Consider the following 15,288-nt stretch of genomic DNA (forward strand, 5'->3'; position numbering starts at 1 on the left):
TGCATTCTGTGGTAATTTTCAGTTGCTTTCAAAACCTGCTCGGTTTAATAATTCAGTAAATGTGGTGATCAGGAAACATTTACCACAAGAGGGAGGCAGTTTGTGGCACGTTTGGCTCCATAGTCTACATGTATGCAATGCTTAAAGGTTGACCTACTGCACATGTATGGAATGCATCCTGCAAGTGGATAAGAAGGTGCTAAATTGGAACATTCATCAGTAACGTAGTGATTATTAAATCGTCTCCTGGTGGGAAGATTCTCGAGGAACATTCCTGAAATGATGCTAATATTGTTAGAGTACTTATATTCAAAGTCAGTGTCCGATGACTTTCATATTTGGACAGTATAAATATTTCAGTATCTGAATTATTCTTTGTGTCCCCCCAAAAGTTATTCCTATTAAGATTTTGCACAGATTCTATCATTCCAATGAATTCATTCACAATTCTAGACCAGATGTCTCCCGCTTAAGTCATTTTAAATTTATTTTACGATTGTGCTCATTACTGAAGTAACTTTTGCAATGAAATCTCCTCATTATCTGGGCTCTCAAAATGTCTTGGTCCCTAAAACAGAAAGCGTGGTCTAATTTCTGAAAGCACACACCAACTACAATTATAAACAGATAAAATTCCTGTCCTCTGGGAAAATATCATATTCACAACAACATATTTCTTCAGTATCCTCCTACTGATGTTTTATTACTTTTGACACTATATTTCTGTCCATTGGATTTAAAAGGAGGGAAAAAGCTTTAGGATAACTGATCTCTTGAGAAACATTGTGGACATCATTGCCAGATGATGTCAGTTTGTTTGCAGTGTTACGTTGCACATTTTAAATTCAGATTTTTTCTTAATTTCTGTATTAATTGTTGTTTTACCTTGTGCAGCTCGATTTCTGGTTGTTGTATTACAGATGCTTTTTGGAATTCTCACCTAACACGCCCTCTACTGTTACTTGTATTGCAATATTATTCCATTATTTTCTTCTGTTGTCTAAATTTGTTCGTAGAGAGAGTGAAATTTCAAAGCTTCAGAACAGTTTTGTTTTTGAGGACATTTCCCAATTAGAATCTGAATGAAGGGACTTGTATAAGGAAGTTCAATCCAGCAGACTGGTAATTGGGGAATAATACTGTACACAGAAACAAAATAACACAGCCCATTCACAGTCTGATTTAACAAAGTCTTGTCTTCCAGTTTACAAAAGTGTGTCAAGTTGTAGCCTACTTCTCTGAAACAAGAGCTGAATTTGTTTTTGGTCTGTCCCATAGTTTAGTTATTGTTTTGTTGTTGTTGTTGTTGTTGTTTTTTAAACATTTTTATGCACAAAGAAAACATATGCACAAAAAAGTAAATTTACTATTTCATAGAATAATCTCATTTCACTTATACTGGGATACATTTTTTGTCTGTAATTCCTAAACAGACAGAATGAGAAAACTCACTTGGGAAATCAAATTTTATGCCCAAATATATGTATAAAACAACAACAACTCACACACACTGAATCAGTCAACAATCAGTTCCAACAAGAATTACAAATTTTGAAGAAAAATCACTGAAGCAAATCCAGACCTTTTAATGACGTTTTTAATGTTTCCAGAAGAAAGGTTTTGTGTTGCAGCCAACATCCAGATCAAGTAAAGTTAAAAACCAAATCACCCACTGAAAAGCTGCAGGTCCAGAACTGATAGGATGGTGGCAGTAGAGAGAGCAAGACACTAAGGCACTAAGGATCTAGTGTACATGTATATAGCCACACTATGGCCTTTAGAAGCGCTGTAAACATGTTCTTATTTCTATGTTAAACAGAGGCTGTTTCAATTCAAAAACGAGAAAAATTAGCTTTTGAGGAAAAAAAACATTAGGAAGACTGCTAGGAGATGGCACAGTAAAAAAGAAAAGAAAGAGAAAGAAGAATGTACATGTAAGTGACTGCAAATCTTAGTCACACTAATACAAAAGGCCCAGTTGAACTTTTGTTGCCATCTCCTTCATACAAAAAGAGCAATGACATGTCAAAAGTACCATAAAAAGCACATTAAGGTTATCTTGATTTTCTTCACAGTGTAACAGAACAGGTAACTGTTGCAGGGTAAACTGAATAAACACCATCTTGCATAGACAATTAAAGCCGTTCATGACATTTTACTTTTCTTCTTCCATTGAAATTGCACTGTCTTTGGAGTACGGAGGGGGGGATGGTGCTGGTGGAGGGAAAGACTCGGCTCATTTCTAGCTGCGAAACAGCTAGGAAGGAAGACTGCAATCTGCTGTGCAGTATTTTCTTGAAAGACCTGTGGTGACAGTCTGTTAAACTGCAAGTGCTATTTTGATATCCTGCATCATTCCTTCTTTATTTGAGAAAAACATCAAGCTTTTTCTTGATATTGTCAAACGAGTCCCTTCCCATGTAGTCGGCCTGACCTTGCTCCCATTTCTGCTTCCGTTCTTCTGAGGACATCAGGGGCTGGTGTGCCTGTGCAAGCGAAGAGCTGCTCTCGCCCTGAGAGCAAAGAGAAGAGAACCGCAGGCAAACAGAAAATGAATGGCAGCACAGAACACACCGTTTGAGCTTACTGCTTTGTGAAAGCATCGAACTTGCCTTTCCAAATTAATGGCCACAGGCAAACACACACGAAAGCCCAGATTTTAGAGGAAGAGTAGCAGTAGCATTAAGCCGGGTGCCAACAAATTGTTGTTCAGGGCTAAACTACAAAAACCAAACCGTCTTCTCCGTACCTGTTCACTCTCAAAAGTGACCACGTCACTGTACTGGAACTTCATGAGATGAATAAGAACACAGAAAAGAGTTACACCAATTACACTTAACACTTACATTTAACCAACTATATTTCAATATATATATTTCTGTAATAGCCATGCAAGCACTACAACTACTAAAATATCTTGTTTTTTGTCGAGCCTGATAATCAGGAAATCGTGGTCAGCATGTTGATGGTCAGTGAAGTTGGAAGCTGTAAAAAGTTGGTTATGTGACACTTTGGAGATGAAGAGAAGCTGTTCAGTTATCATCTGCTTGCATACTTAAATCATATTAATTCCTTTACAAGCTAGTCCAGTGAATGCAACATTAAAATAAATATTATAAAAAGGGAAAATCAGGCATAAGGTCTACGCAAAACTGTCTGTGGGAACAGACTGACACAAGTTGTGTGCAGTATAATTAATCAAATATATTGAATGTTCACCCACCTCCACACATCCAGAGTGGAATGGCTGGTCTCCGTACTGCTCCTGCAGCATGGGCACCACAGCACTGGAGTACAGGATCCACCAGTCCATCAGGAAGGTGGGATGTGACGTGGCCTCATGCACACTCCCTGAAATCTGCTTGGCTTTGGGGTCAAATGTGTAACTCCATGGCTTGGTCTTCCCCAGGAAATGGACCACCTTAGCATTTCCACCATACCTAAAATAAGGAATTAAAATAAATGAGGATTAGAATGTAGAGAAGAAACAAACACTTTGTTATGGTTGAATTTATTGAATTATTATGAAATATTTTCTCTGTTTTTATGATCATAAATGGACATGTAAAAATAGTAAATTTGAGTCAGCAGTGCAACCCTTAAGCCAATAGCTCTTTTATGCATGTGCTTTTGTTTTGAAACAAGATGTGAATTGGCTACATAAGAAAATTAATTACGTAATTAATTACCAACTGGAGAGAATCAGAAGCAACAAAAACTCTGTGAGATGCACACTGGACATGTTTATTTCAGTATTATAATGATTTCCCCTAAAAAAACACTGCAGTTTTGGAGAACTTTAAGCAAGTTGTCAGTGTTATAAATCTGCCTTCGGATGGTGAAACAAAATTCCTAAATAAATCTTTCTGTGAAATCCGAATCAGAAAAATACTGATTCAAGTCTGTTGCAATGTCTGAGGCTGCAGAACAGCCCTTACAGATATGGATGTCTATTTAGCATTGGCAAGCTGCATGTGCACACAAATAAACCTGAATGTCTCCCTGTGGGGTTTGTTTTGTTGTGTTTGCCAGACTCTAAGCTATTGCTGACAACTAGCAACAACTAGAGACATGTTTAACAGCCCTGTCGTCCTGATTTGGATGCCAGGAAATGCCAAACTCTAAGAGCTTGTTGATGAGATTTGTTTGTCCGAGTTGTAGAGGCAGAGGCGTGATGAGGATAGGAGGGGGAGCTTAAGACGTGGTACACAATGCCAGTCCTGGAGGCTAACATAAAAGGTCTTTAAATAAAGTGCTCTATTTTAAGCTTTGCTATCAGCTGTTGGGAGCTCAGGCTGGACATCCAACCCCGAGCTGAGGTCCGCTGAGGGACGCTCCAGCTGAGCTGCCGGAATCTTACGGCTCAACTCACTCGTAACCTGATGTCATGTCACGATGAGGCTACGTGTTCATGTGATCCCGTATCCGCTTACATCTTGGGTTTGCATCCAATACACAACGTTTCCGTCACATTGACTGACTGCTATAATACAACCCCCCAAAAGCTTAAACAGAACAACGCAGCAAAATGTTCAAAACAGACCTGTGATTTTGGCAATTTCACAGCAACTATGATATATTTTTGAAGAAATCATGAACTCTTGAGTAGACACACACACTTACTGCTTGAAAGCTGGAAGGTAAGTGTAGATGGCTATGCTGCTGAGGTTGTAAATGAAGGGGAGGTGCTTTGAGATGTCAGCTGTTGACCAGTCGCCGAAGTAGCCATTCAAAACACCTTGGTCTCCGCCTGCACACAGAAACATGCATCAACTCATGATCATTAGGAAGACACATAGCAAAAAAAATAAATCTCAGCAAAATATATCAGATGTGATTCGACTCAGTGAAAGCACAAAGAATTTACAGCTTAAACACTGTACATCTTTACATAGATCGTTAAAAAACATATATATGTATGTATCTTTTCATTTATGCAAGACAGTGCAAACCCACATCACAAGGCAGCAATAGTCTTTCATTTGGTGTCCGTTAAGTCTCGTATGTCGACGATGATGAGGCTCGTAGTTATTCAGATTCCTGGAAGCAGTCCTGCAGTTCTGTTTGGATACCCATTTTCAAAATTGTAAATCTATTTTTCATAAATCTGTGTGTGTGCATGCTGTGAGAAACTCTGCTGTGGTGGTGCAACCGTTAACTTAGCTTACTAAATGCAGCTTCAACAAAATGCTCAGTCAGGTTTGGTGTCAGTCAAACGATGAGCACACCTGTGACGACTAGATTAATTGCCGTTTCCGCTCACATCGGTCTACATTATATCTTCAGCAGTCTGCTGAAGATATAAGTCCAGACAAGCAGATACAGAAATGTTCCCACACATTCGGAACACACAACAGGGTTTCCGTCTTTCACCGCTTGTTTTGATGTAAGATGTACTAGAAGACACAGGCGGTGGCTTGCCTCACTGGGATTCCTAATTCATAAAGTATGAAGGTATGCATGTGCACAGTGTAGATTTATAGTGATCACAGTAGCTGCACAGAAGGTGAAAGAGACATCATGTACAGAACAGTCTAGTCACATGTGCTTTACCATTGACACCCTACTCCCCAGTCATTGCAACATATCAAAGATCAGGATGTTCAGATGGATCGGCACCAGTGAAGATCTATTCATCTAACAAAGATTTACTGCCTGCTGTTTGTTCACTGGCCTCCGATGCTCTGCAGTTCAAATTCATATTCTGCTTGGCAACACAGGAAGCTTTTCAATAGGCTGCAGTATGTAGCCTGTTAGCAGATGGCAGTGCTAGTTTGATTGCTCTACTTTTGTGCTTTCATCCTTCACATTAATGTCACTCAGTGCAGCTAAATGATTAAATCCCTCACTTAAACATATAATAAATAGCTGGTGGAGTTGCACATCAAAAGCAAGACAGTAACTTTTGTTGTCTTCTAACTTCTCCACTAATACAATAATAAAATACAGACAAATAACCCATTTACATGCATTTTTCAAACACAGCTCTGTGTTAAATGCTATTAGAGATCAATCACGGTCTACACACATATATATAGTATATCATGCAACATACTTGCATTTGTGGCCCAGATTCCCATGCATGTACTGTATTTTTTGAAATTCATGAAGCAAGTTTTTTTCAGGTGCAGTAGCAGCACTAATATCAGCAATACCCAGCTCTATTCATGACCAGTCAACAATAAATAATCCAACTAGACACAAGCATTTAAAGCATTTTCTCTCTGTGTGATGGTGGTGAACATTAACATTGCCCTCGGAGTTCCCGCTCATTTTAAAGTTTGCACTTAAGTTGCCTCACTTCCTCAGGGTTCAACTGGAGGGCTGGACAGCCACTCAGCCTCGCTCAGTTTGGCTCATTCAGAGCCTTTCTCATGGCAGTGACTTACATAAACACAGAATTGGACACTGTTTGGGCTGCAAGGATACATTTGGTGTCACATACACCAGTTACACTTACAGTATATATCTGAATAGAACCTTAGCATAACTTTTTTTTCCCATTTGACATCTCCTCTGTCACATCATCAAATCTGCAAGTGGACTGCCAGTGCGCTGAAGCTAAGCAAAAGCATGACACAAGCTCACTGACTACTGACAGTGGGTTGTTTCATCTACTGGTCATATAGTAAGTTACTGAACTGACTCTGGGACAAGATGAGATGTTGGCTGTTAATAGAACTTTCACATATGGCTCCTAAAAAGAACAGGACTGTAAAGTCTGTGAAACCGCAGACTGCTGCAGTTTAAAATAACACACATAGCTGCTGTTTGTCCGAACCCTCAACCTCCTCTGGGGATTTCAAAACTTAATATGGGGCTGAGTGTCTTCATTTTGAGGGGATGAGCAGAGCTAAGCAAGAATGTGCATCTAACTCTGCCAGTTTGTTTTGGCAGCAGACAGCACCGAAGATACAGATGCAGAGATACAGAGCCTGAGTTCAACCACTTATTTTCTTTCCTCAACTATTCTACAGTATCATCCAAGATCTGCACAGAGACGAAGAGCTGCAGACATATATCATGTATTCCATGTAGTAGAGTGGAACTGAAATGCTAAAGGTCAAAGCAACTTCAACTCATGCCCCAGTGCACATGAAGAGACCATCCATGGCTATAAATAAGACAGCTTTAACCATTAGCATGCCATCAGGCATACAGACACTAGCATCACACTAAAATACTGGATAAAAAAAAAAATCTAAAATGACATTGAGGAATCAATTACTATTAACTAAGAAAGGAAGTCTTTCTTGGAAAAAAATAAGACAATAGTGTCTTTTGTATGTTGTTGTGGTTGTGATGTGCAAACTGTTACCAACAAACACTTGTTACAGCCAGAATGAGTTGGCATTTGAAAGCACCGTCCCATAATAAGCAACCTAATTGGTTTTTCCAATGAGCTCCCCCTGATGGAATCTCTTTCACAGTATCACAAGGGAAAAGGGTCGTCATTTAATGATAAAGAAATCCAGTGGCACTAACAAGCCCAACTATAAATTGTATCTTGTTTTGCTTACTCCACAACTGTTTCCTTTGTTTACTGACATTTTTTGAGGTCATTGAACCATTAAGAAACTATGATTTAGTTAAAGTCTCTCCAGTACATCAGCAGTGATGCATCATGTAGAAATCTAACTGCTAATGTTTTTTTTTTCTTGTTGTCAGTAGTTACAAGGTGATCACAGACAAATTATGCTGCATTTGATGTACTTCAGAAGTGGGAGGTCGGCCCTTGTCATTGTGTCATTCTTGATGAAAACAATGGGTTTGCTTTGTTGATTTTCTCGTCAGCAGACATGTTATTCATGAATTTGTTTCAGGATTAACAAAATCTTATCTTATGTAGTTCACTTAACTAAAGAAACAAAAAACAAAAAAAGTTGCAAAATGTATGTTGTCTAACATTTTAAATAATAAACTCAGAACAGAAGTTGGACTTGTGTATCTTTTAGTGTGTACGTGCTATTTTGGGGTGAATGCGGAAGTTGAAGCGGAGCAATTCTACTTGAGTTACCAAGTAGGAAATCTGGCTTCTGGTGGCCTTCTCCTTGATTTTTCCCATTCGGAGATTGGAAATTCCGAGTTCCCAGTTACCACTGAATGCAGCACTGGTTTAAGTGTACAAACAGGTGTGAAACAGAATTTTAAAAAAGCCCAAGAAAGAAAAGATAGAAATAGGATCTTAAGTGTATTTTGCAATGTATATGTTGGTCAAGAAGTAATAAGACACTGTATTGCAGAAATACCAAAGACATATGTGAAACTTTGTCATCTTTACAAAGATTGTCCACAAGAGACTTTAGTAGTTTATTTTCATAGCTGTATATATGGGATTTTCTTTGAAAACGTTTAAAAAGCCATAACTTATATAAAACAAATCCTCTGCTTTAAGTATGTTGACTCTCGAAAGAGAAGATTTAGATAATGAAGGTTAACAGAAGCAGGACACTGTCAAATGAGGCCATACAGTAACTTAAAATACATCAAAACATGTAATAATTACTGTGTGGCTGAGTTATCAGATGACACATTCTTAAATTTACTCATAGGTGAAAGCTGCCAGCTGAATGCTCGCTCAACATAGCATTGTATAAGAGTTCTTTGCTATTTCAGAAAGCATGTGAAGTTCGACTGAGGTGATGTAACTGTTTATTTTAGCAGGTCCAAGTGCTTCAAATCACAGTTTACCATGAATGAACACTCTGTCATGGTTCGGCATTTACTGGATGCCAAAGTGTCGGGATTTCAGCTGTTTTATGGTATGTTCAAAAAGCATTTCTTTTTTTGGAAAGCAAAGGTGGTAAACCTGCAGTATGCAGCCCCCCGCAAGCATGTTCCAATGATCTTTTCAGCCCCTGGTTTGAGAAGAGCTATTCACTAAACCTGATATGGAGCCAAAGCTACGACCACAATTCAGCTACAGTACAGTTCACAGAGAAGAGCTGCTGAATGTCAACCAGTGCTCTGTGCAAAACAGGGCCTCTCAAATTTAACCTCCACCCCACCCCAGCGAGCCCCTGAGAATAACTCAGCAGAGGTAGAAAGTCTCTGACAAGACAGGAGGGCCTTGTGTCTGGGCACCAGGCTTGATAAAGGACTTACTTATAGCAAAAGTTAAACAGGCTTAGTTTAGCATCATGATACCAAGAACTTAATGTTACTCAATTGAGGTCAAAGCTTTCATTTTTGAGGATGACTGATGGCAATAAAATGTGAAAAATGTATTCGTAGGGAAACTTAAATGACACAGCATGTAGAAATAGGTTCACCCCGACTGGTTGAGGCAGACAGCTGCCCTGCCTGAGCCTGGTTCTGCCGGAGGTTTCGTTCTGTTTAAAGGGAGTTTTTTTCTTTCCACCGTGAAAGTGCTTTCTTAATGGGAATCTTTGGATTTTTTGGGGTTTGACTCTATAGCATAATACTGTAAAATACTTACTGGTAATAATAATATTGAGTTGGAAAAAAAAAAACAGTTTAACCCTTTAAACTTATGTTAGCTTAGCGTAAAAATCTGGAAAGTGAGGGCAGGCACCTAGTGTGGCTCTGTCCAAAGGTAGAAAAATATGCATGAAGCTGAATCCCCAAATCTACCCGATGAACATATCACATGCTGTTTGCTGCTGTTTAGTCTGTACAAGCCATTTTTCAGTTTAAGCTACATGGATACGAGTTATGTGATATACCGTCATTGATCTTTATTCTAACTTGCTGCAACAAAGTGACTTGAGTGCATCTGAAAAAGCTGAAATAGTCCTTTAAGTAAACTAAGGCTACAAATAATGATCACCTAACTATTAATGTAACTATTTAGTACTTTAAATCAAGGCCAGGTCTGTCAAATCACTTCAAATGACTGACTTTGTCTAAACAACAGTCCAAAACCCAATGATATTTCATTTTCAATGCCATTACAGAGAAAAGCAACAAATCTGACAATTTAGAACCTGTAATGGCAAATGCTCAACATTTTGTTTGATGAATGATTCAAAAATAATCCTCTACTGGATAAATCCACTTGATATTTCAGCACAAAAACAAATCGTAAACATAGAAAAGGAAACATGGATCCCCCGCCTTACCGTCAAAGCTGCCGTGTTCTGTACAATACTGAAGCAGTTTGCCGTAAGTCTCCATGGAAGGACGGTAAACAAACACACCGGAGTTGAAGCAGTCAGGCCAGCCAGGGTCGGGAGCAGCTGACAATTCTTCTCTGTCAAACAGTTCATCTATATTTGAAAGCACCTAGAGTCCAGACACAAACAAATACAGACAGACATGGTTGTAGGTAGCTACAGTATAATGTGCAGCATCTTGAAGTTGTTTTGTGAGAGTAAAATGTCCTGTTAGTCTCACCAGAATGTCTGCATCCATGAAAACACACTTGGAGTAATGTGTGAGGGTCCAGCAGTGGAGCTTGGTGAACGTGACGCCCAGGTCAGGCCTCTTCATCATGGCCAGATGTGCCGTGTCGCCGCTGTCCAACACATCCACCACCCTCACCTCGTCGTAGATCCTCTTCAGCACAGACCTGATGAGTTACAACGCTATGAAATGAATCGTCAACTATCCAGGTAGAAAACAAGAGCTGATAGGAACGCTAACGGGTGCAAATGTTCAGAAATGTTGTGCTACTGGCTGCATGGGAGGTTTGTTTCTTACTGGCAGGGCTCAGACACTTGTGGACCGATGAGCGCCACCAGCTTCTTGGAAGTATTGTGGTTACGGAGGGACTTGCCCAGAACCATGGCGCCCCGAGCATAGCTGTCATTGGTAGCCAACGTCACAAAGGCCTGATCTGGAAAGAGAATAAAAAAATAAGAATTAAAATCAAAGCGCATATTGGGCCATTTTCTATACTATGGTTTTGAAGAGGCAAGCAATCCACAGAAAAGATCAAATATTGACGTGTTCGAATCTCTGCACTCTAGAAAGAAAATTGTAACTTGTTTAAAGATTGTCTAACTTTGTCAACTAGTCTTATTCTTTAGTTAGGATTTTCTCTGTCTACTATTTCACTTGAACTGATATGAACTCAGTAATAAGTACAGCATACACAATAAGTCAATGATAGTAACACTAAGTGCAAAGCTGGATTCAAAAATGCTAAGTTTAGAAAAACATTAAACATTTGTTTTTTTTCCACGTATAACATCTTAACATGAAGTTTGCCATTGGTGTTTCAAATGGTTGAAAAACCTTCTACTATTTTACTCTGGTGTAACTGCGTTGCATATGTCTTGACATCACCTCACAACATTCATGTTCATGTTGGTCACGGTCATCTGCAGGAATATGAAACACCACCAAACAACAACATGAGCCAAGTACTCGAGCAACAGCTTTTTGCCCCTCGGGTAATGGAAGAAGTGCTTCTGTGTGGATTCTCTGAAGTCTGAATGTTCCACAGCTTTGAAGAGGACTGTCATTTCAAATGCTTAAAAGGCAAGCCGTGGAAGATTTTTTGTTTGTTGCAAGAAAAATAAGACCTCAGTGCCCAGTAAAAGATTACATGTCTCGTTAGGGTGAATTTTATTTGCGGTGTGGTGCCTACGCTGTACCACCACATCGGACTGCTGGGAGGGAAAATCTGTCAGCTACCTGCCAAGTCATGGGTGAAAACAATGACTCGCCTGTGAGAGGACATATAAATTGAGATGACGAAACCAGCACGGCAGCTGGGATGGATGTGTGACTGAGCCAGCATGAATCCCACCTGGATTATACCCCCTGATACCATGCAGCCAGTAATGGGCAGCAGGTAGGAGGATGCATAAAGTGCTAATGGGGGCTTGCAGCTTTTTTTTTTTTTTCCTCTCTATAACTCCGGGCCAGTCCTAGAACAATGGCTCCCATTACCACGGCTTGCCAGGAAAACTTGTCCTGTCTCACTGCAGGCTCAGAGCCACACCTCCTGCCTCTCACGCCCCCTTTGCAATTGGTACATCCAGTGCTGCAGTGCCCAGGCATAACATGAAACACATGATTAATAAAGTTATAAAGGAAAACATGGAAATCAATTCAGCCACAGCCCAGATTTGAGTGAATTTGCAGCGTATGCTTCCATTTTGACTGAGGTTGCAAGAAAGTTATGAAGAAAAACTGACATAAAGGGACGTGAAAACTATAAAATAATGTCACTTTTACTCAATTCATGACATGCTGCTGGAAGATGAGAGTGTGGCTACTTCAGAGTTGAAAAAAATTATAAAACATATCTTTAATGTTTTATAGACAAGAATATACAGACTTAATAGATGTTTGCTCAATTTTCTCTATATGTCAATGGAGAGAAGCAAGCAGAAACACTCATGGTAACTGGAGACATAATGTACAATAGCTAATTTAACATACTGTAAGTGTTAAAACTGCTCCAAAAAACATTTTTCTGTACAAATACACCAAAATAACAACACAAAAACACCCACGGCAAGCAATATCAAGCACAAACTGACATTTTCTCGATGTTAGCTTGATAATTAGAGCTTAAACACTTTTAAAACTCTCCACAAAGTAACGTCCGCAAAAGCGGTTCCAAATGATAATAATAATTTTTTTAAAAAAAGTTCCTTACCAGCCATGACTGAGGAAATAAGTCGAAGCTACGTTGTAGCCCGGACTTGAAGACAGCAGCTTTGCGTGGAGGAAAGGACAGCCTGAATATACAGAGGTGGATTTATACCAGAATGACAGTAGCCAGGCGCTGCGTCACGTGACGGTCCGTCCACACACCCACCTGCTGCCGACACGAGCCTCCACACCCCCCGCCTGGTTCACGGAGTTCATTTACGAGCGCACACTGATTTAAAAGCAACATTTCATACTTTTAAACACACTTTTTTATTCGTTTTTATGTTGTTTACAAGCGAGGAAAGGTGCAAAAAATCAGATTAAGCGCTTGTATTCCGCTCCCAGGAGCTCACTCTGCCTCCTTGACCTTTCCAACACGGAGCTCCCTGACCTGGTGTCATCTTCACTGATGGTGACAATGGAGGGACCAGGATGACAGGCTGCAGTAACGAGACACTCTCTTCAAGAACACGGTGTTCCTTATTATAATAATCTGTTGGCGTTTGGACGCCATCTCGTGGAGTAAACAGCCCATTGCAGGACAAACGACAGTAGCTGTGGAGGTCAGAGGTCCTGCTGTGTTGCACAACAGTGGATTATTTTAAGTAGTCTGAGGAGAGCTCTTGAAGTTCATCCTCAGATCAAGTGGTGCTTTTACAGATAAGTCTAATAGCGAGGAAGGCCTGAACTGTGCTTGCATTTAAAGGGAGACAGTGCAGTTGAGCTGGATTATAAATTTACCAAATGAAACTGCCCCGCTTTGTTGCTTACAATAATCCAGTTATCCTTTTGTGTTACACATTTTCTCAAATTCCATGTTTGAATATTGAAATTATATCTAAAAGTGTTCTATTTTGCATACATTTATTATAAAGCCAGCTTCACAATTTTGCTTCCTTTGCTGGCATATTAGAGAGGGTTTAACAGAATGGCTTCTATCATCCTATAAATCAAAAAAATACTTCAACAACCAGGAAAAAAAATTGCCACGTTTTAAGGAATATAATGACTGTTATATCACTGTAGCTGTGGAGATCAAAGGTCCTACTGTATTGCATGACAGTGAATCTTTTAAGTGTCTGTGTTAATTCTCAGATCAAGTGGTGAAGTTGTGCTTGAAGAGATATATCTAATAGTGAGGAGGGCTGAGTAGGAAATTAGATTTGAACTAATGAAACTTCCCCATTTGATTACTTTTAATAAGCCAATTATTTTCTTGTATAATATATATTCACAATTTAGTTTCCTTCGATAGTATATTAGTGAAAGGCTTCTTATCTTTCTGTGTTCATGTTTAAATATACAAATGAGGTATTATATATCTAAAAGTGCGTCAGTTTGCGTCTAGATTCAATTTTTTTGTTTTATTTCTTCACATAGTCGAGCCAAAGATCTTTACAGAGTGGAAAATAGATGTCATCACCCTATAAAATATTTCAGCAACCAGAAAAAGCATTCGTTTTTGCCATAGTGGTGCTTTTTGAGGTGAGTCTAGCAGTGAGGACGTTCTGAACTGTTACTTACGCGAAAGCAGAAATTAAAGTTGACTAATAGATATCATCATAAAACTTCCCCAGCTGATCACATTAAGCCATGCATTAATGTCCACAAAAGAAAACTCAACATTTAATGTAGCCTGCTTCAAAAGGTTGTTTCTTTTTATTAGTCAAAGGTTTTTACAGAAGGGATCATGGATTTTATCACTCCATAAATCCGAAAAACTCTCAACAACCACAAAAAAAAAAACATCCAGTAATATAATGTTCTGTAAATCAGGCTGTGGCTCATCTAAAAAGAAACCCCTATGTGAAAAAGTTTAGAATTTAGAGAGGAATAAAACTGGAAGGTTTGCTGCATGTATTTACCACTGAAATGGACATTTCTGGCTCAGAATTTGAGAAACATATAATAGGAGGTGTAGTAAAATAAACAGCTAAATGTGTATTTTGGATGCTTTCTTTCCATTAGGTTGACAGAATTACAAAATTGGTCAGAACATGGAAAAAAACAAACAGACATAGTTTTGTCTTAAATCAAAATGAGGCTATAAGTGACTGGACTTTAAATGCATGTGGGTGACATAAGTTGTCAAAACATCCAGAGACATGTCAAATCGTTTGTGACGATTTTCAAAAAGCAATGCTTCTTGTTTACCTTTCTACCTTCTACCCCAGAAATGTGTGTCCAAGTGCAGCAAATAATTTCCTGCTGGTCTTTGGCTTCTTTATTTTCTCTGCTCGGGCAGATGCTTGGCAGAGTGGAGACGCTGCCAAAGAGTCCTCCGTGTTTGTCACGTACTGTGCTGCTGGAACGACACCCACACCCACACCCACACCCACACCCACCCAACCTCCACTGCTGGAACAGTGCCACCTGAACAAGACCGATCACCAGGATCCAAAAGGAGGCCCATACAGTAAATGAGTGGATCCTTTTGTCTCTCAAAGCTTTGTGTTGTTGGTAAGAACTACTCGAGGAAGCACGCTGGATTGTTTTCATGCTTAAATTCCCATGGCACGCTATATTTCCTTGAAGGAAATTATTCCTATAATTTGCAATAAAAAGCAGGTTTTCTGATCCATTAGTGACGGGCTGTAAAGTGTAAGCATTATTTTACTCACTGTAGCCTGTTTTGTTGTATATTTTCATACAAATGGCAAATTCTCAGTATCCCAGACGCTATATTATCATATACACATAAAAAATTGATTCAGCATG

The 15,288-nt window shown here is 39.3% G+C and overlaps 1 protein-coding gene across 2 annotated transcripts; it reads right to left on the reverse strand.

Annotated features, from left to right (window-relative positions):
* Positions 1-1,579: 1,579 nt before the first annotated feature.
* On the reverse strand, positions 1,580-12,675 carry gyg1b (glycogenin 1b). 2 transcript variants are annotated; one of them, XM_023286442.3, is made up of 8 exons: positions 12,575-12,675; positions 10,663-10,798; positions 10,357-10,531; positions 10,083-10,245; positions 4,624-4,750; positions 3,224-3,440; positions 2,750-2,788; positions 1,580-2,513 (listed from the first exon to the last, which is right to left on the reverse strand). In XM_023286442.3, exons 1-8 carry the CDS (start codon positions 12,579-12,581, stop codon positions 2,364-2,366), a joined length of 1,014 nt encoding a protein of 337 aa, XP_023142210.2. In that variant the 5' UTR covers positions 12,582-12,675; the 3' UTR covers positions 1,580-2,363. The 2 variants fall into 2 exon arrangements, with proteins under 2 accessions (XP_023142210.2, XP_023142211.2); XM_023286443.3 differs by lacking the exon at positions 2,750-2,788.
* Positions 12,676-15,288: the final 2,613 nt, after the last annotated feature.

This window comes from Amphiprion ocellaris, chromosome 22, assembly GCF_022539595.1.
Source record: "Amphiprion ocellaris isolate individual 3 ecotype Okinawa chromosome 22, ASM2253959v1, whole genome shotgun sequence".
Lineage (NCBI taxonomy): Eukaryota > Metazoa > Chordata > Actinopteri > Pomacentridae > Amphiprion > Amphiprion ocellaris.